General features: G+C 43.6%; 1 protein-coding gene across 9 annotated transcripts in view; it reads right to left on the bottom strand.

Moving 5' to 3' along the window:
* Positions 1-19,861, bottom strand: part of kiaa1217 (KIAA1217 ortholog) — a gene marked incomplete at its 5' end in the record, with an annotated part of 103,451 nt that overhangs the window by 40,901 nt on the left and 42,689 nt on the right. For all 9 annotated transcript variants that reach the window (XM_084566257.1, XM_084566250.1, XM_084566251.1 and 6 more), the window contains one exon: positions 601-887. In XM_084566257.1, the coding sequence (XP_084422383.1) occupies positions 601-887 (287 nt within the window). The remainder of the gene's footprint in view (positions 1-600; positions 888-19,861) is intronic.

Below are 19,861 nucleotides of genomic sequence, written 5' to 3'. Positions count from 1 at the left end.
GATACACTTCACATTTAACCTGCAGCGAAAAGAGAGAGGATGCCGTTTTGAGGCTGCAATGTAGACTTTCTTTACAGAGAGTAGAGTTTCTTCACAGTTTTCATGTTAATCAGTGTTTGTAGCTAATGTGGATTTCCAGATGTTGGATACTTATGTTTTCAGCTCAGCTACAACCTTATGGTAAAGGCTAAAATAGAAGGTCTCACATTGACACTAAGTCTACCTAAACAGATTGCTGGGCCACACAGAGGGACGATGACTTTACACATCAAGTGGACACAGATTGAAAGTAGGATTAATCTTGTTTTTGTGAAGTACTATAGTATTTATTCTTCCATTGGCTCAGTTTTGTTCACCACCAGATTCCTTCCTGTGCACTTTATAGGAAATAAGGCAGAGCAAAACTCTTTTCATGCCTTAAAAGACACGTTAATGGTAACACAGTTGATAATTCTCTGCACAATTATCAAAACCCCTTTTCTGTTTTGATTCGTGGTCAATCAATGAAAAAAAAACAGAAAATTGCAGATTTACATTGAGTTTACTACAATATTCCAAACTAGAAACATTGCACTCCCCGGCCTGCTTCAAACCACTGACCTGCTCCCGCAGCCGTTCCTGGTGGCCCATGATGGCCGAGGCATGATGAGGGTATTTCTGCTTCAGATGCTCCAGGAAGGCCTCCCTCTTCTTGTCCATATCTGACGGCTGCATTGCCAGGATCTCTCGGGAGCCCCGGGCTCCCCCTAACGTGTGCCTTCGGGGGACAGTGCGGCTGCCTTTGGCGTCCCCCCTCGAAAGGGGCGTCCCATTTGGGGAGGCCTGTCTGCGGCTTGTGTGCTCGGAGTCCTCCGGGGAGGTTACCTTCAGGTTGCTCTTGGTTTGCTCTAAAGGGGAACAGAGGGGACACGGAGCGGTCAAAACAAATGTGCTCTGCTGTTTTCACATCAACAACAACTGCGTGCGTGTATGTTTTTCCTCCATAGGTCATAAAGAGGGCATGTCAGGGCAAATCATCCATCTAAAGCTTGCCTTGTTGATGCACCTCTCTTACTGAAACATGCTTTGCGTGTAGACAAGGAAAATATGACTTCATCCATATTCAGAAGGAGCAGAAGCAACACAAAAGCTTTCGGCTGCACAGTCGGTCCAGTTCATTACATAGTCATGCTGTTATATGTTTCTGCAATAACTCCTTAATGTAATATAACAGGCACAATATTAGTGATGAAAAACAGCTGTTCAGACTTCTTTACTTGAAAAAAAAAAATGCCAAGGATGTACATTAACGAGATGAGGCACAAATGAAGAAACTTGGAGATGATATCCAAAGCATCTGTTCGTACTGCTTGTAAAATTCTGAGATTGAGAAGAAACTCCCAGATGCGATACGTTTAATTGAGGAGATGTTTAAAATAGAGTAAAACATTTTTTTTTTTTTTGTGCTCTGCTCCCGCTGAGTGCTGTGGATGTCTAGTTTTACACTGCGTGATCACGGCAATATAGTTAACGTCGATGGGCGATGTTTCTCATCGAAAGCGGGCTTAATTCTGCCGTTAGGAAACGCTCTCTCTTTATCACCATGTGAAAATAAAAAAAAAACGATGCGAGGCAGATATTTGATATGTGGCAGAATGGAGAGATAAAGTGAGCACAACTCCTTAGGCACATAAACATCGCAATCCCATGCAATCTTGTCTTAAATCAATCATCGCCCGAGACCAAAATTGTAAATCCATCAGCGGGAGCGCTACGAGAGGAGAGAAGAGAAGAGAAGAGAAGAGAAGAGAAGAGAAGAGAAGAGAAGAGAAGAGAAGAGGGATTCTGGAGTGTGAAAACAGAGGGAGGAAAAAGCAATAAAATGAGCTGATGTGCTGTCTTGTTTTGGAGACAGGTAGCCTGAGCCATAATGTGCACCTTTCAGAGGGTAATGATGAAAAATAAAGGGTCTCTTACAGAGTTCAGCTCCTCAACAAGCTGAAGGAGGAAATTTTCATTTGCAGCTATTTTGCGGGTGGTTTAATACGGCTTCTCTTTTCCTCTTTTAAAGGTTAAGAGCATGTTTTGATCCACGGATGGGTGAAAAAGGAATTTCCTGTTTTCCCCTCAAAGATACATTAGAACTGAAGCAAAGGTTACTTCATAGTTTGAACTACTGCAGTAACTTGTGACTTGTGGAAAGTGGAAAAACACCTGCTTCGTATCTGCATCAGCTGAGCCGTCCACTCAACCCGTCCACTACGTTCCCCTCTTCCAATCTACACTTTTATCCAGTTTTGCTGTCAATGCAAAACTGCTTTGATCGGTAAATATAAAAAAAAAAACAGGCATTATTTTTGAGAAATACCAAGTGGTGGTGCGTCATGATCATGCCCCCTCACCAAACCCCCACCGTGCTCAAGTGCAGAGCCGCAGCACGTCTCATGTAGTTCCAATCCTATTTTTAACTCCCGAACACAGTTTCCCCACTGCTAACCAAATTACACTCAGCAGACAGAACACACACACAAACCTCTGAAGGATGTATATTCATTTGCCAGTGGCGTGTCAGAAAGCCCATTACCTTCCCCGAGTGAGCAATCTTTGTCTTCATCTGCAATTTCTTCTTCCATTGCACTTTGGAGACAAGGCGAGGAGCGCCCGGTGAATAAGCGAGGGCTGGGAGAAGCGGCTTGCTTGGATTCCAGACGTGGCTCACGTGGAAAAGGGGGCTTGAGATAGGCCCTGCCCCGCTGCCCCAGGATAGACTGGTGGGGATTTAGAAAGTCAACTGCATTCCAGGACGCAGAGCGACTCGGCCCTCGCCCTCAGGCTAAAAGCTCTCCCGCTGCTACTGAGTGATGATAGCCTGAATGTAAATGTGTGTGAGAGGAACAGAGAGCGTATAGAGCACTGCACTGACAGGAAGCTTCTCTTAAAACTGGACTCTGAGACTAACAGGTGTCAAACACATAAACACACTCTCACACACACACACGTAGTCTGCTTCTTCTCAAGGTTTTACCTGCGAGCTGTCTCTTGTTTAGCGCTCTGTCCCTGCCGAGAGGCCCACTGGACGCTAGCAGGCATCCAAATGTGTCATAACCTACTTCTGAGCCAAATCTAAACTGCTCTCAGCATATGGCAGCCAGCTAATGTGTGATTGAGTTATCTGATCAACAAGAAAGAATGAGACAAGCGTCGGGTCCCGCGGGCAGTGTTGTTTCCAATTAAGACCCTTACAGGAGACGCGGTGAGTCTCGTGCTGGCTCCTGCACTGGAGTTTTATGAGAAGCAACACTGTCCGGTTTGCCCGGAGGTACACAAACACTCTCGCCGCCTTCAGATATATGTGCGTGTGTTTAAGGGAGGGGGAAGGGCCGCGTCCGCGCGCGAGTTCTTTTCTTTGCAGCTGCTGGTGAAAGTGAGCCGATCTAAATGCGCGAGAAGAAGGCACAAATTGACGTACCTTAACAGGAAAACGTGAGGGGATCAATGGCCTACTTTGTGGGCCATGTAATTGAAACTGGAGGGGTGAGCGCATGAACAAACACAATGCAGCAGCTGACGTATAATGTCTAACATATGGAGACAAGTCTGCTTCCACCCACTTTCTGTCTGCTTTCACCTACTCACTCGCTCAGCCGCTTGGGGACAATAGGCAGAGTTAGGACGCTAATGGACGGGGATCATTTAGTCATGCTCCGAAACTGAGTTAACTTTATGCGAGGCTGATATTGAACATTCTGTTATGTTCATTCTTTTCAATTATCTTCTCATCCAAGAAGCAGGAAATAGTGGAACCGCTTGCAACATAATTTAATCACAACTACTTTAGCTGTTTTATGCCGTAAGCCAAAATTATCAGTGGAAATGTTGGGGTATAAAGAGTTATCGGGGACAGTACTCATCCTATTCATCATATCTTCACATCGCTATCCTCTGGAAGGCGCTATATTGCCCCGAAGTGCCGCACTACAAGACTGAGAAGCATCTTTTATCCCTCAGCTGTCCAAGAACTCAATTCTTGTCCCCCTATCCCGGTGTCCCCACCTCCACCATCTTAATAGCTTCTGGACTCGCTGCAATGAAGTTTTAATATCTTCATAAGCTTGAGTTAAGTTTTTATACATCTTTCTCACCAAATCAACTTTATCTGTGCATATGTGAGGATGTGTGAGTGAGTGTACGGAGAGGAGAGCGGTTTTAAATTTCGTTGAATTTCTCCCAGTGCAATGACAATGAAGACATTCTATTCTATTCTCTGCACAATCATTTATCCTTAAATAGTTCACAATAGTTTACATTTGCTGCTTTTGCCCGAACATTAATATGAAATTAGAGACTACGCAATCCAAGGCTGACTCCAAAAATGTCAAATATACACATACATTTCAAATGCTGCCGATTTCAGGGGAAATATGAACTCCTTTGGAAACTCAGCTATGGCGGAGGTGTCAGTGTTCATGCGTAAAATTCCTTGCTCCTGACGATGACACATGCTTCATCCCAACCAACCAACGGGTCAATCATTGCTAAGCCAAACGCATAATTAACTCCTCCAAACCAACAATTACTTCCCGTGGTCCCAACAACCTGGCTCGCAGCGCTTTTTACTGTCAGCGTTCCCGGCCAGAAAAATGACCTCCTTCTTTTCACAAGAGATCCGCACGTGAATTGTGTCTCGCGCCACTGACTCAAGAATATCGTTCTGTTTTTCACAGCTGCCAGTGCTCTCAGCTGAGAGACGGTGTTATGTGCTTGCCCGTGAACGGCAGGTCTTACGGCGCTTCCTGCTGTTTACAGTTACTTTCTGACTGTCACTTATTTATGGAGGAATGCATCCCCGTGCACACTCCCACTGTCCCCTACTATTACTGTCCCATAACTATGCAGTTAGATACAAAGCCCTGTTGTGTGTAATAAAAGCAGGGCTCACAAAGCAATACCCTGAAGCAATGAATGGTGATACAGTCCACTGTGACAGTATTTTTTATTGTGTACAAGTTATCAGAGTTGGGGGATCAGATCCGTTCATGTGGAACTGAGCCAGATGTACACAAAGGATTTAATTTGAATGTGATTAGAATAAATACAGCTTCTTACGCTGCAATAATATCCATTTTCACAAGTCATTTAGACTGCCAGAGACACTTAAAATCTTGTTTGAAAAAATGCTGCCTATGGAGCGATGATTATGACCTAGTTTATGATTTTAAACAATGCTAGAGGTGAGGAATGACAGTGTTGCTCCATCTGTTGGTCAACTGGTCCGCCACATTGGTCCTGGGTGAAATAGCTCTCCAACTTTATAAACTGATATACAATTTTGGACATTTATTGTCCCAAGAGGATCAACTGTTTCACTAGCTTGGCAAAATAAGTTTCTTCTGTCACTGGGCATTAATTCATTTGTTTAGACCTTGATCATACCAAAAAGATGACCCATTTTCAGCTACCAACAACATCTTGATTGGCATTTATGGGTCTTGATGAAAAGTACTGACTACAATTGGTTCGGTGAGATGAAATTCACTAGCTGATATCTGCTAAACGTCAACATTTAGCACGGTTAGCATGTCAGCATGCTGGTGTGCTTCTGAGATGACCATGTTGCTCACTTGGTTAGCTGGTACTCCACGTTGGTCCTAACTATATGGAACTACATGGATTCATTTTAAATTTTGTACAAACATTGACTGTCCCCAGAGGATGAATCCTGGTGAGTTTTCAAATACCTGGTCAAAGGTTTCAGTAATTTGGTGAAATATCTCAGCATCTACAGTGTCATTTGGTGCCATATTTGCATAGTGGTCCCAAGAGGATGAACCATTTTCACAATTTCCACCACTATGTTGGATTGCATTAACGCTACTGAATGAAATATACTGCCTACAACTGGACTGCTGAGAAGAAAATCACTAGCTAGATAACATTTAGCACAGTTAGCATGTTAGCAGGCTAGCGTGAGTAACAACCTCAAGGTACATCCTCAAACAGCGGTTAGCATAACTGTCAACTCTTCTTTTATAATGACAATAAAATGAGTAACCTCTAAAGGGTCAAATAATCGAATAAAAGTTTAATTTCAGGCTCCTCAACTGGAATGAACAGTGTGTAAAAGCTGCATACATCCTGCATCTTGTGCCTAAAGATCTTTTGTTTCTATCAGACTGAGAGCCCATGTCCTTCGCTTATCACATTACTTCCGCCCACATCCAGCGCCACACACCAACACAACCAAGCTGCAGCAGAGGTTCTACTGTGAGCGTCTGTGGAGGTGACCTGCTCAAACTTCGGAGAAAAAAAGACGCCACTTTCTAAACTGAAATCTCGCTGATTGCTGATCTGACTGATAGGCTAAGCTGTTTCCGTGGAGGCGAGCGACACAACCTTTCAGCGCCGTCGCAATGCAGCTGGGCCGCATTTTTCACACCAGCACACAAACGCAGACCTTCATGCAAGCAAAATATCTCTCTTCCTATCTGAGTATGTGTTTCACCCTCTCCCAGCACAAGCCATAAAAACTACAATTTTCTGACACATCAACGCTTCCACGTTTGTGCACACAATGGGGAATGGTGCCTTGTGTGAAAGCGATTCCTGACACGGCGAAAGGGGAAAACAGAAGGCTTTCTTAAATAAGAGGAACTTCAGTTTTAGTATAGCCTAAAGCTCACAGACAGAGAAAATTGTCCACTTATAAAATCCACCAATCAGAGAGGTCTTTGTGCATAAGGTGACCTTTTACCCTAAGGTTTTCCCACCAATAGCCTGGTGATGAGAGGGGCTTTGTTTTGATTTGACAGGTTGATTATATGCATTGCAGGTCAGGATGTCATAGTATACAGAGAACAAAAGCCTCTTATCTTTTTTTCAATGTATGTTGTCTAAGAACGACGTTGGACTTAATGAATTCAATATGGCCTTATGTTGTCAGATAATTTAGGAATTCTTATAGTTGTACTGTTTCTGCTTTCTGATATTCTCATTTAACAGTCTGTATTCTTGCGTCGCTTCTCTCTATATTTATATAACCTGTTGATTCGAGGTTGAGGTCCACAGAGGCTCTGTGTGCTTCAAGAGTATTCACCCATAGTTGTGCTGCCCATTCGGGACTTTGCCACCGACACACTGTATGCAAGAGTAAACAAAACAGCATGTCCCACATCTCTCCTCTCTAGCACCCCTGGCTATTAAAATATACAACTGTCCACTGCAACAAGAATCAAATACACATCACATACAGTGTGAATTATACATTTGAAGTTGACAAATGAAATCTCATTAGTGACGAGTCGCCGGGATTTCAGATGTTACATTCCTCTTGTGAAGATTGCAACTCCTCAGCGAATTTTCTTCTTGTATCTAAACATTTCTTTTTTTTTTCCTCGCTACTTATTCCCACCCCATCTCTCACCTAATGAGGCATCTCCCAGCTGCCGTGCCACTAGTAATGACCACTGGTTCCCACCCTGTTTGCTAAGACCGCGGCAACATCTGTCTCAGCTCAAAACTTCCAGACTCCAGAAGCTCTGTGGTACATAGGCTGATTGCAGTTCACTTTTCAATTAAGATATGTGTGAGTTTGTGCGAGCATACATATAGAGTATGTGTGTGTGTGCTTGCAGTTAGATAAACGGGCCTCTGCAGACTCCCTGCTCTGCCGAAGCCATGTAAACAGACGGGGCTGCCAACCTGACAGGCAGTCGGCCAAAAGATATGAGTTACTGACATGTGGTCTGGTGTGTGTGTGTGGGTGTCAGCGCTCAGAGTAGCACCAGTGGTGGGGTGAGTGGACGTGATGTCAAAACAGTTAGGGAAGAGCAGAGACAACTTAAGGCTGCAAAAATAATGGTTAAAGGCGTATTTATCAAATATCAGGAGATGCATAGCACATTCAGTAAGCTTGAAGCTGGACTCAGTGAGGCATGGCAAATTGATCTCAACGCTTATTACTTCCGAGTGGAACAGCTTATCCTCAGTGAGGAGAGACTTGTAGATCTTTAACTGAGGTTAACCCCCCCTTCTACTCAATGGACTACAAATTCAATAAAGTTTAACTATCTAATAAGCTGAGCAGTCAAAGAAAATCCTTCATTTTGTTCTCCGTCTTTCTCTGTTCGCCTAACAAAGCAAACAAGGGGAGGGGAAGCAGGGTATGAGCCACTGGTAGAGCAGGCTTGTTAAAGGCAACCAGAGGACAACTCAAACAAACAGCTTGGTTTATTGGCCGGCTCCGTTCGTCAGCATGTCTGTCTGCTACCCTTGTCTGACACACACCAGCACATGATCAATCCAAGGCAACGAACCAAGCGCGTTGTTGCTACTTTTGAGATGCCCTCCCTTCTCGCCACACCAGGGGGTGCTGCTGAGCATGCTCCAAGCATGTTGTGCAATGATCAGGAGGAAATTAAAGCTTGTGTGCGTGTGTGTGTGTGTGTGTGTGTGTGTGTGTGTGTGTGTGTGTGTGTCAGCATGTGATGGAAGAAAATAAGAATATTGTGTTTGTGTAACTTCTCAGCCACTCAAGGAAATATGGTCTACAGTGTTTCCTGTCTCATTTATTAACTAAGACACTAAGTGCTTCTTAATGAACTTGTGTGTTTGTTAGTGCGCCTGTGCGTGCAGTTATGAGTGTGTGCGCACATGTGTTTGCCCGTGAAACCCCAGCAGTGTGTACACTTCATTAAGCCATGGCCATAGTAGGTGTAAGTCAACCTAGCCATCGGCTCAGATGTCTGCCGGTTTCCCGTGACAACAGTCTCTGGGCCAACAGCGAGGCCGGTGGCTTCCTGAGGGGGAGTGATGGAGAGATGCTGAGAACTGCTGCAACTGGGAGGAGGGCATCCACCCAGGAGCCGGAGGGGAGGAATTTGCTGCCTCCTCTCCAAAGCCTGAGAGAACTTTTTCATTGAATCTATCTCTGGTTTGACGGCTGCAACCTCCCGTGCACTGTAATCCCCAGTGAAGATCTTGCCTGAATTCTCTCCCCAGATGAAAGATAAGAGTGCACTGGGCTAGAAAATACTTCATTGCAGTTAATTTAATCACAACAGATCCCCAGTGTGAGTGACTCATCTGTTTAACACCCTACCAAGTGTGACTGGGCTTGGGTGTCACTTGAAACGTAATTCGGACTAGATATCAGAGTTCAGTTTTAGATTTATAGTTTTTGGCAGCCCTTTGGCCTCCACGGGAAAATATCAAATAAAAAAAGAAAATAATACACAGAACACAATTCAACAACAAGAAAATACAAAAACTAAATCAAAACCTCCTCAAACTGCACTTCATGCAGAGCTGTTTTATACATAGCATTTATGGCTTTCTTTCTTTCTAGAACTGAAACCTGTATCTGCGTGGGACTGCATCAGAACACTTCATTGCTAGTCATGTCTTTGTTGAACTCTGGCCATGCGATGATAATTTCACTGCACATCAGAGCTGCCTGCAGAAAAATGCCCACTGTCCGTCAGCCGATACAACGTTTCCTGAGTACGGCAACAGGAACTGCAAGTCAAATTCTCGGGCCGCTCTCTGTGTCCCCGTTGATAAGCTATCTCTTATCTGCCTCCTTATTTTGTGATGCCTCTTGTTTTGAACAAATTCAAAACAAGAGCACGCGGCAGAAGCGCACCCATGACATCAGCGCAAAAAATGCGCACACAAAGAGGCACACGAGCACAAACACATACGAGCAGAAACTAAATAAGGATCAGTTTGGATGATGGGGTTTAAAACACTGGGGGGAGAGCACCTGCTCTTTTGATAATTAGGTTTACTCAGATAGATTTTGAGACGGACGAAGACGCGCTTATCACAACAAAAGTCCAAAGCAAATTAAGACCTTTTTGCTGCAGTGAGTTAACTATGTATTCCGCCTGCACATTAATACGTCTTTCAATATGCCGGCTTTCCCTCAAGTTTATTAAAAAGTGTTTGCGCTGCAATTGACTCTTTTCATAGCGATAAGCAGCTTAGGGCTTGGACTTTGCCAGCAAGTCAATCACTTTCCCCTCTGCACTGCGCATCTCCCACCCTCCGCCTTTTTCTCTGCATGCTAAGACAATATAACCGTTATTAACTTAAAGGTTATTGCTCACCAGCGATTCAACAATGCACAAAGCATGATCATTAAGAGAAAATATGTATTTCCCATAAAGAAGATGCACTGTATGAGATTTTTATAGGTTACTTTATATTTTCCAAGTAGACAGAACTAAGCATTTACATCTGGGTAGTTTGGAAGGCTGATGAAGAACATAAGGTCCTGCTATAGAGGGGTGAGTGCTGCTGGAGCTGATAAAGGATGCAGGTGGTGGTGGGATATGAAAAAGGCCCCATAGAGGGGGAGCCACTCTCAGATCCTTAGAACACTAGAGCCTCTGTCCCGGCCTTTATCTCCACAACCTGCTGTGTGCTGTCCATGTGTTGTGTGTCCATGGACGTGCGTTCCCGCATTGATGTATATGTGCATCGGTCAGTGGGTGGACCGGCTCCAGGCTTCCAGCTCTGTGGAGCAGACGGGGCCGAGGCTGGAAGGTTTGTGAATGTGGCGCAGCTTGAACAGACCTATTCAGGGGGAGGCAGAAAACACCATGATGCATAAAAGTATGCATGAACTGTAGTGGTGTAAGCTAAGCGCATTCTTTCACCTCACTAGTCTGCGCTCACTTCAAACAAAGAAAAACAGCGCAATGTAAATATTATCACCAACTGAAAAAGGAGATTTCTTAATGGGATCACAAGAATGCAGGTGACCAACTCTGAGGGGGAAGCAAGAGCAGAATCAACACAAGCTTTATTGTAGCGAGCTTGCTGCAGCGGAAATGTTGCAGCTTTCCCATGGCACAGGAGGAGAAAAAAAGTGAGCGCCTGCAAAGTTTAATGGTTTTACCACAATGGAGCCATGTTGCATAAGCAGGGATCAGGTCATGAGAACATGGAGGGGAGAGCAGTTTCTCAGTGTGACCAATTTACCCACATGGAACAGTTACCTCGCATCACAATCCCTCCTAGTGTAACTGTGCTCTAATCAGTTTTTGTCAACAGCGGTCAGGAGTTCTAATTTTAAACCTAATTTGACACACTATTAAATTACCTAACTCCTCCCATGAGTAGCGCAGCAGGCTAATCTAACAGCATGCTACTATGACGTTTTAAAAGATGCAGAACTGACAATTGCAATATTTATGGAGGCATCAAATGGCTTTTAAAACGGCTCCAATCAGTAGTTAATACTTAAAATAATAGATTAATAATGGATGAATTGTCTGTCTATAACGTGTAAGCTCTAAGGGACGTTTTAGAGACTTTCAGCCAAATGTTTTGGTTTCGCGTGCAGAAATTTTACTGTTTTGGGATCGTACTGCTCCCATGATGTTGTTTCCAGATGCAGCTGTTTCCAGCAAAAAAAGGCTTAGATAAACAAACTAAATGCTCCCCTCACAGCAGCAGCAGACAAATTTAGCAGCTGGTTGGTGGACACAGCAGAGGATTTAGCAACCAAAGAGACAAATACTTCCCTCGGGAGTTGGTGGAAACTTGAATTTGCATTGTTCATCCCGACCGTAAACGGGTCCTGATGTGGCTCTGCATAGGAAGCTTCTAAGTTATTTATTAATGTTATGTTAGTGTTGTGTGTAAAATGTATTGCACCGTCCATAGAGTCCAAGAATCAGTCATTGCAGGTTTAAATATGAATTGTCACTTCGACTTCGCTTGCTTGCATCGTTGAGTGTTGCTGCGACAAACTTAACTTTGCATCAAGTCGATTTCTTCCCCAAAGGTCACAGTCCATTTTATACATGTGCACATTGTTATATTTTAGGTTTGCAAAGTGCTGAAAAAGGCCTCTCTTTCATCTCAGTCCTTAAGGACAAGCCCTTGAAATGGATGCTTAACACTGTATACTAAAAACAGTCTAGTAGGCACTTTCACGTGGGCAGGAACAAAGCAGTTCATTCATGTGTTGTTAAGTCAGTCAAATAGTAATTCCTTTGCGGCTATATTTATGTGACTCCATCCTCTCTGGACAGTTACACTTTGTTCAGTGGCAGAAGCAGTGTCTGATAGAAATTATTATAGGTCTCAAAATAACCTCAGGAAAAGTGCGCGAGGCACAAAGGCTCCATGATTTGAGAGGAGGAAAAGACATTTTCAGATATCCAACAATTTCAGCCTCAGGAGCTGGCTAGATCCCACCGGCCCCCCGAGTCCTCTGATTGGTTATTAATGACATCATCCCCAGGGCCGACCCACCGTCTCAGCCCGACGATGTCATCAGTGCTGAGGCATCTCAGTGATGTAATGCAGGGAGGGCCAGCTAACACTCAAGTAGCACCCCTTTCATATTCCCCTGCCTAGCTCTCCTTTCTCCTCCCATTTCGTCTTTCTCATTCCTCTTTTCCAACCCTGTCATTTCAGCTCATCAGCTGTATCCAGATAAAACCGCTTCCCAACTGTTTATTAGCAATCCAGCGCAGGACACAAAGATTTACAGTTAAGCTCCGAGCCATTAAGAGCTCTTAAATGGCTGCTAGGAAGCATTTACATTTCCTAATCCTGTGTGTGTCCTGCAGCTGTAATTAAAATATGGATCAGAGATCGTGTGCGTCTTTCCCCTCATAGGGTGTTAATAAAGACATAAAAACACAAGTGGGCATTACGTCATTAAATTCTAGTTATAGTGGCTCTGCACATAGGGTATATTCAAACACACACATACTGTAATGAGGTAACTTTCACAACAGATAAACCTTCTAAGTCCCTAAAAGTGGCACGTAAGCACAGCCAAATGTTCGTCCCCTCTGATTTATTCGGACCATTTCCTCTTTTTGGCGAGGCCTTCACATCTGTTTTTTAATCACAATTTGCGAGAGTGTGTGTGAGGTCGTGTGTGTGTGTGTGTGTGTCTGCATGCGTCCTTGGCAAACATCCACAGCTCAAGCGGATTAGTGAGGGGACTCTATACTGATCAAAGCAGCACAGAATCCAGCTTACTGGGACACACTGTGTAACACATAACCCCCACGGAAATGATACTGTACATGTTGCAGACCCACAGACCACCAACTGCAATGCAGCAAAGATTCCTGAAAGAGAACAGTTTGAAGTCTTTCGATTGTCTAGACAGATTCTGGTCAGAGCTCGAAGCTGGAAATCAGGGAAGCAACACTCAAACTAAGTGCCATCATCAAGTGTGAAGTATGCAGCTGTCAGCTGCTCCATTGAAACTGTATTGGTTAATAGTCCAAAGAGAATCTATTGGGAGTTCTTCCCTGGTGACACAGATACATCCTTGGTTCACAACATAATAACAACGCCCAAATCAGCAGAACAATGTTCTCTGCCTCTAAGATATCCTTCGCTTTTATTCTCTGTCACATTATATATCACAAGCTATGGAGAAATACTGCATGTAACTCAGTGGATTTACAGAATGAACACATGAATTTGGCTCCTAATGTTGCAGGTTTGCGGCCTGCAACTTCACCAGCAACAGGCAGCTGTTTTAAAGGCCATGACAGCTCCACTGATCACCACTTGCACAGCACTGCAGCAAATGATCTGGAGAACATAGTGGCGCATTAACAACTAAACATTTCTCTGAGGTGCAGTGTTGGTATTTTTTTAAGTTTGTTGTGCTGCCCCCAAGTGGTGAAAAAATCAATCAAAGCAGGTCCGATGACATTCTGACAGATCACATGTTTTCATTACAGTCCACTCAATTAAGAATCCATAGATTTAGAGCTAATCCTCAGTTGCGACCCTGCTTTCCAGTACTGAGCACAAAACACTGCTGTGTCTCAACATCTGCAGAGAAGCTGAACTTCACAGTTCTGTCACAACTATTGGTTTGCTCTAACTGAGGTCCACTAAGTAAGATATGCATAATGGATGCACTGCCAGCAAATTCATATTGAGATAGGGACTGTAATTAAGTCATCTCAGGCAGCTCCACAGAGTCCTCCATCAAACTGTCTGAGCTGAGCTATAAAAGACCAAATGGGATATGTCTAATAATAAAAGCCTTCTTCAACCATGGCTGGCATCTGACAGACTGAGACATAGGGAATTTTGGTTAAATTCTCAAAAAAGCCGAACAGGGTAATATAAATTGATGTTTTAATATGTGAACAAGGAACGCAAGGCACATTCCTCCTTTCTCCACATTTCTAGACACAGGCATGCGTACGGACATCCAGATAGCCAGTACAGTACCCCATTCCTTCCCTCTGGCTTCATTATGTACGTAGTGAGATGGTTATTTTGTGATGCCTCTGTGGCTAACCACCGTCATCCACTACCTAATGGCTTTAGCATGTGCCTAGCAGCCCATTGGCTCCAGAGGTCTCAGATCTCGGAGAGCTGAAATGAAGCGGGGCATTGTTGTGCTGCTGCTGGGAAGGATACACACTCTGGTGAAAGGAAAACCTGACGGGAAGGAAACTTCGAAACAAAGTGCTAAGAAAAGGTGATAAAGGGCACAAGGGACGGAACTGTGCAGGGTTGGTGTGTAGGTGAACATTCGAGTCAAGGGGCTGTTTCCCCTCTTCCTGCCATTATAAAAACGAATGGAAATGCTTCGTGGAATGTTCTGTGGCCTTGGAGTTTAGGTAAAAGCAGAGTGGGATCTTGGGGGAATGGAAAATCCAAGAAAACCAATTACTAACCATTTTTCCTCCATAGATGTTAAGGCAAATGTAATGGTAGACTTGTAAACCTTGTGACTGCCCATAATATAGATATTATCTATACTCTTTAAAACTCAAATATGAGCCATCTGGCTGCTGGGAATGCTAAAATGGAAAAATCTGTAATGCCTACCACGATGTTACTAAAATATTTTCCCACGTTTGCTTTTACAGACACTGGCAATACCATAGAAGGGCACTGGGATGAATCACAAAGGTAGAATACTCAAACAATGAAAATGTCAGGTTTTACAAGATGGCTTTCATTACACTGAGGGGAGCCTGGGGTGAAACGGCTCGCTGGACCAATCTGAGCCAGGAAATCTGGAGGTAAATGAAAATGTTCTTACTCAAAAAGCAAACACACAGGATGTGGCGTCGCATTTGGAAATATTCTAGATGTTTATACTATCCAATGAAAAAGATCAAACTTAATCTTATTAAAACATTAACAAACACTGGCTGCTAATGGAAAGTAACCACAAACTACCCTGGCTGTCAAAATGAGTCAAAATGTATGCTGCCTCCAATTGGAGTTGTGTTCACCACGTTCAGGAGATAGGTTGTGGTATTCACAGTCTTTTTTTGTTCAGACCAGAGTTCACGATTTGTGACACGTAAGGATGGTAAGTTAATACATGTAATTTAGTTTTAAAAGTTTGTATTTTGTCTGAATAAAAAGCTGATTTTCCTTATCTTTTCCTTATGCCTTTGCATTTCCTGCATTAAGTTACCCAGTCGTCACTCTCCAGGGGGCTTCCAGACGGCAACAGTTGCCTAGCAGCTGTGTTGTCACAACTTGCAGCTGATGTTACCGCGTGAGCGCCAAGCATTTTATGGACATGATTTCCCATATTGTAACCACAGGCTCAGGAGTTCCCTTTGAAGGCAAACAGTCCAAACAGTGTCGTCAATGATAGTGAGCACACCAAAGTCACAACTGAGAGCAATCCGCAACAAAGGCGCTATTTATTCCTGCTTGGGTGAAGTTTGCTAAACATTTGTGAAGAAACGTTTCAGACGTACATCTTCAGCGAGAATGAAAGTGTTTTGTGGCTGAGAGACTCGGGCTGAGTAAGTTGGAAAACACTGAATTGAAAAGAGATTGTTATGCTTGTTCTTGATTTTGTCACTCCACTTTAGCGGCTCCGCGAGAATCTGGTGATCACTGCAGAGAAACTCAAGTACTGGATGACGAATTCCAGTTCAGGACAACTAATGTCAACTTTCTAGACGCATCGGACAAAAAGTCAGGGGAATCACAACAATCATTTGGGTCTCTCATTGGATATCTGCTCCCCACTGCACTGATGAAGCATCACTAAAAGTGTGATTCCTGCTCCATTGAAGAAGATTGTTGGTGCAACACGGTGCAAGAGGTTGTGTGATTTATCAGGACCAAAATGGTGCAAGCGATCATCTAACCAACGTTTATATCCACGGAGCTATGCTTAGCTGAAAGTTGCACAGAAACTACTCTTACTGCCTCTAACCCATGTGGCAAAACGTGTCCTCGGCTGCATATGGATTTGACGTTAAGACATGTCACGCTTGTATAATCCCTCCGCTACTTAAAGAAAGTCCTCAAAGTATATGGACCTGATTCTGAGCTTTCGTGTAGCCATACAAAGCTAAAATAGCAACTCTTTCTTGGCGTACCTGTCATTCCATTTGGCCTGAAATGGTTTTACTTTAAACCTGCTCCGCTGGGCTTCTTTCCAGTATTTACATGGTCTCATCTATTTATCAGTGAGAGCAGGAAGGAGTTCTCCAAACAGACCATGTAGAGATGGAGGACAGGTTTCCTCAAAACTTCCAGCTCCCACAGCTGAGTTAGCCGCTGTTCCTAGAATATCTCGGCTTAACAAAAACATCCTGTGTGTCACAGGCTTTACAGAATATTTTCAGAGATTGGAGTTTCATAATCTCGGCCGTGCAGGGTGCACAGGGTTTGTCAGGCAGAGGAGTAATTATGAAATCGTGCCACGATAATGACTCATTAGCGAGCAGTCAAATCAGTCGATAGAAAAACATTAAAAAGCCAACACGTGAGGGACAAGGGCAAGACACTGCAGGTTGTTAAACAGGACGGAGGACAGAAGTCTCATCCATATTTATTGGGATTAGGCAGCTTTAACACTCGTATTCAGACTTTTTTTAATTAGGCTTTATGGGGACAGAAAACCTCAAGTGCTTTGGACACATTTAAATGACTTGAGCAAGTATTATTTGACAGGCATTTGTAGGTAAAAATCCTCAGTGCATTTAACTCTAACTTCCTCTAACTTTCCCAATTTTGCCTCGGGATTAATTCGTTCAGAGGCCCGAAACTTTACCAACAAAAACAGACAACTCGTGTCTCCACAAAGCATGTCCGTCACCGCACAAAAACATCCCTGGCTGTGCGTTGTAGGAGGCAACCCATCAAAACAAATGCCAACGGAGAGGATGGATGGGGACGAGGAGGAGGGGGTGTTTACACTGGGAATAAAGAAGCAGGGAGGTTAGCAGCGACTGTCAGCGGCAGTGTCTGCTCCGGCCTCTGTCTGAGCTCATTGCTTCCCCTCCATCTCATAGAAGGGGGAAATGGTCAAACTAAAATGACTTCACCGAACAGGCGGAGTCACTATAGTATGTGGAGCTTATAAATGTCAAGAGGGAATACAAGGAACTTCCTTTAAAGTGAGCAGGACATTAATATGAAAAGGAAGATTTATTTCCTGAATTAAAAGAAAGAAACTTTACGACCAATAACAGATGTTACAGTTGTTCTCCTATTACAGGCCCACTCATTTGATCCAACATGTTTTCTGCACACAGACCTATATAAAAAAATTATTTTATGTCCTGGCAAATTCTCCATTAGCTCCACCACCATCGCTACAGCAAGCTTGATTTTTTTTTTTCTTCTAATCCTTGTCACAGCAAAGCTTACTGGCAGAAATGACTGTAGCACATGCTGAGGCCTAACGTACAACGCTACCATTGCCCAAAAGCACAACAATAAATGAAAAGGAACATATTTTCCATACTGCTGCTCTTGCTTTCTCCCATTTTGGCACTAATCTCTGAGTTTTTTGTTTTTTTTCATCTTCAGATTTGTATTTGTGACTTAACTGCCAGTCTCTCTCAAGCTTCCCAGTCATCTGAAAAAATAATTCAGTTCAATTGAAAGCTATTATGAAATTATGGGAGGAAAAAGAAGAACCAGAGAAGACTGACAGTAATGAATCATTATTAGTTGGAGAACAAGTCTCCGCCTGCTGTGTCACATTTCTCCCTACGAGTCATTAAGATGTTGCCATTAGTAGCTCACAGAAAGTCCTTTCACTTGCATCCAAGAGGGATGGACAGTGTGTATAATAAAGACGACATATCGCCTGGTACCTTAAAGAGTGGCAAGATAAGGTGCCCCACACTTTACGTTCTTCGCTCCGGGGCAGACATAAATGCTTTTCAAAGCCTTCCACAGAAAATTATTCCGCTTACAATGAGGTCACTTTACTACAAGCAGAAGTCAATTAATGTGACGGAGATTCTGCATGATTACATCTTGCTATAATTCCCACCTCTATCAAGTTGTTTTGGCCATAAGGACAGCTTCTGGTCTAAGCCGGTGAAATGATAGAAAATCTTCCTGGAGGACAAGATCTGTTATTTGCAGCTAACTGAGAATGTAATTTGCCTCATGCTCAAGTCTCAAAAAGTCTTTTGACTATAGAAATGATACCAGGAGTGGATGCAATCTCCCAGAAAGGGATGTTTTATATGAACCTTGAAGGGATAATTTAGAGAGGAGTATCAACGATTAAGCCAAGCAGCTGGTTGGAGCAAGCAGCAAAGCGGATTCTCGTCATCTAAAACTAGGTCCAGTTAAAGCATCGGTATCAGCTAGAGTGTATGTTACAGTTAAAATTCCATCACCACTTTACCTTGTTGACAGAATGGCTTTTCCGATGGGCAGCTGAAGTCATAATATTGCTTTCTTCAAAGCCACCAGACTGTTGACAAAAACTAGCAGAACACAGGGTGCTTTGTCTATCACTGCCTCGATTGACTGGTGTGTGTTTAGTTCAGATCGGAATTACAAATTTGGACGAGCAACTCCCATTCATTCAGTCATTCATTTTCTGTAACCACTTGTCCTCTGGAGGGTCGGGGTGGGGCACACCCTGGCCAGGTTGCCAGTCTATCGCAGAGAGACAGACGACACCAATTCTCCAAACTGGGCACATTCAAACCACCATCTACTGTAGGTAGTAACACACTGACTTTGGGTAAACACCTCATACAACCCCTATTCAAAAATTTAGAAGAATATGGTTGTAATTAACTTGCTTGTGAAATGGAGAAATAAGCTAATTTAGCTTTGAAGTGTCGAGTGAGTTGCATTCTACTTGTATAAAAAACACATTCGGGTTCATTATTGACTTTGGAACAAGTCTGACCTAGCTTTCAGCCACATGTCATGGATTTCAGCACTGGAACTGCTGTAGAAAATTCACACACTTGGCCAAACAATGGAAACTACTTGGTTCCACACAAAAGCCCCAATGAAAGTCAAAAGTAAAAAATACATTACCGATCTCCTCTGTCTTTTTTGGGGATCTCCATTATGTGGGTGTGCTTTATCATATCCATAACTCAAACCTTCAATAGGAGCTGAAAAGAGAGCTCCATAATGAGGTTTGATCAAACCTTGAAGCTCAGTGGGACGTGGCGTGAGTTGGCTCGGGGCCCAGTGAGGGATGACAGTGCAGACGGCTTGCTAGAGAAACACCTGGTCAGGCCTTTCACCGTACCCCAACCCCCCGCCAGCCTCAGTGCTGCTCGGCCACATGCCTACAGCCCAGGTGTATTTTTTTTTTTTCACCCAGCTCAATGTCCCGTGGCAGCCATCGAACTCCTCCACGGACCCAGATTTGCATCGGCTAATACATTTGGCCCGGGTTAGCGCTTGATCTCCCGCACAGGTCCAGATATAATGTGTTATGTCTGGATACTGATGCAACACACTAGCCCAGCCAGGTAATGAAGCGGTCAAGTCCTAACCTAAGTGCCTCTTAATACTATCAGACAAATGGAGGCACATGGTCAGGAGCTACTGTGAGCCTTTGCTTGTAAAAACCCTGGCAAAATCACTGTGCCTCATATGCTACCACTTAGACAAATAGCTCGGCTGA

Source organism: Chelon labrosus (genome assembly GCF_963514085.1).
Source record: "Chelon labrosus genome assembly, chromosome: 18".
Classification (NCBI taxonomy): domain Eukaryota; kingdom Metazoa; phylum Chordata; class Actinopteri; order Mugiliformes; family Mugilidae; genus Chelon; species Chelon labrosus.
The sequence above is the reverse complement of the archived record's forward strand: the minus strand, read 5'-3'. Positions and strand labels throughout refer to the sequence as shown.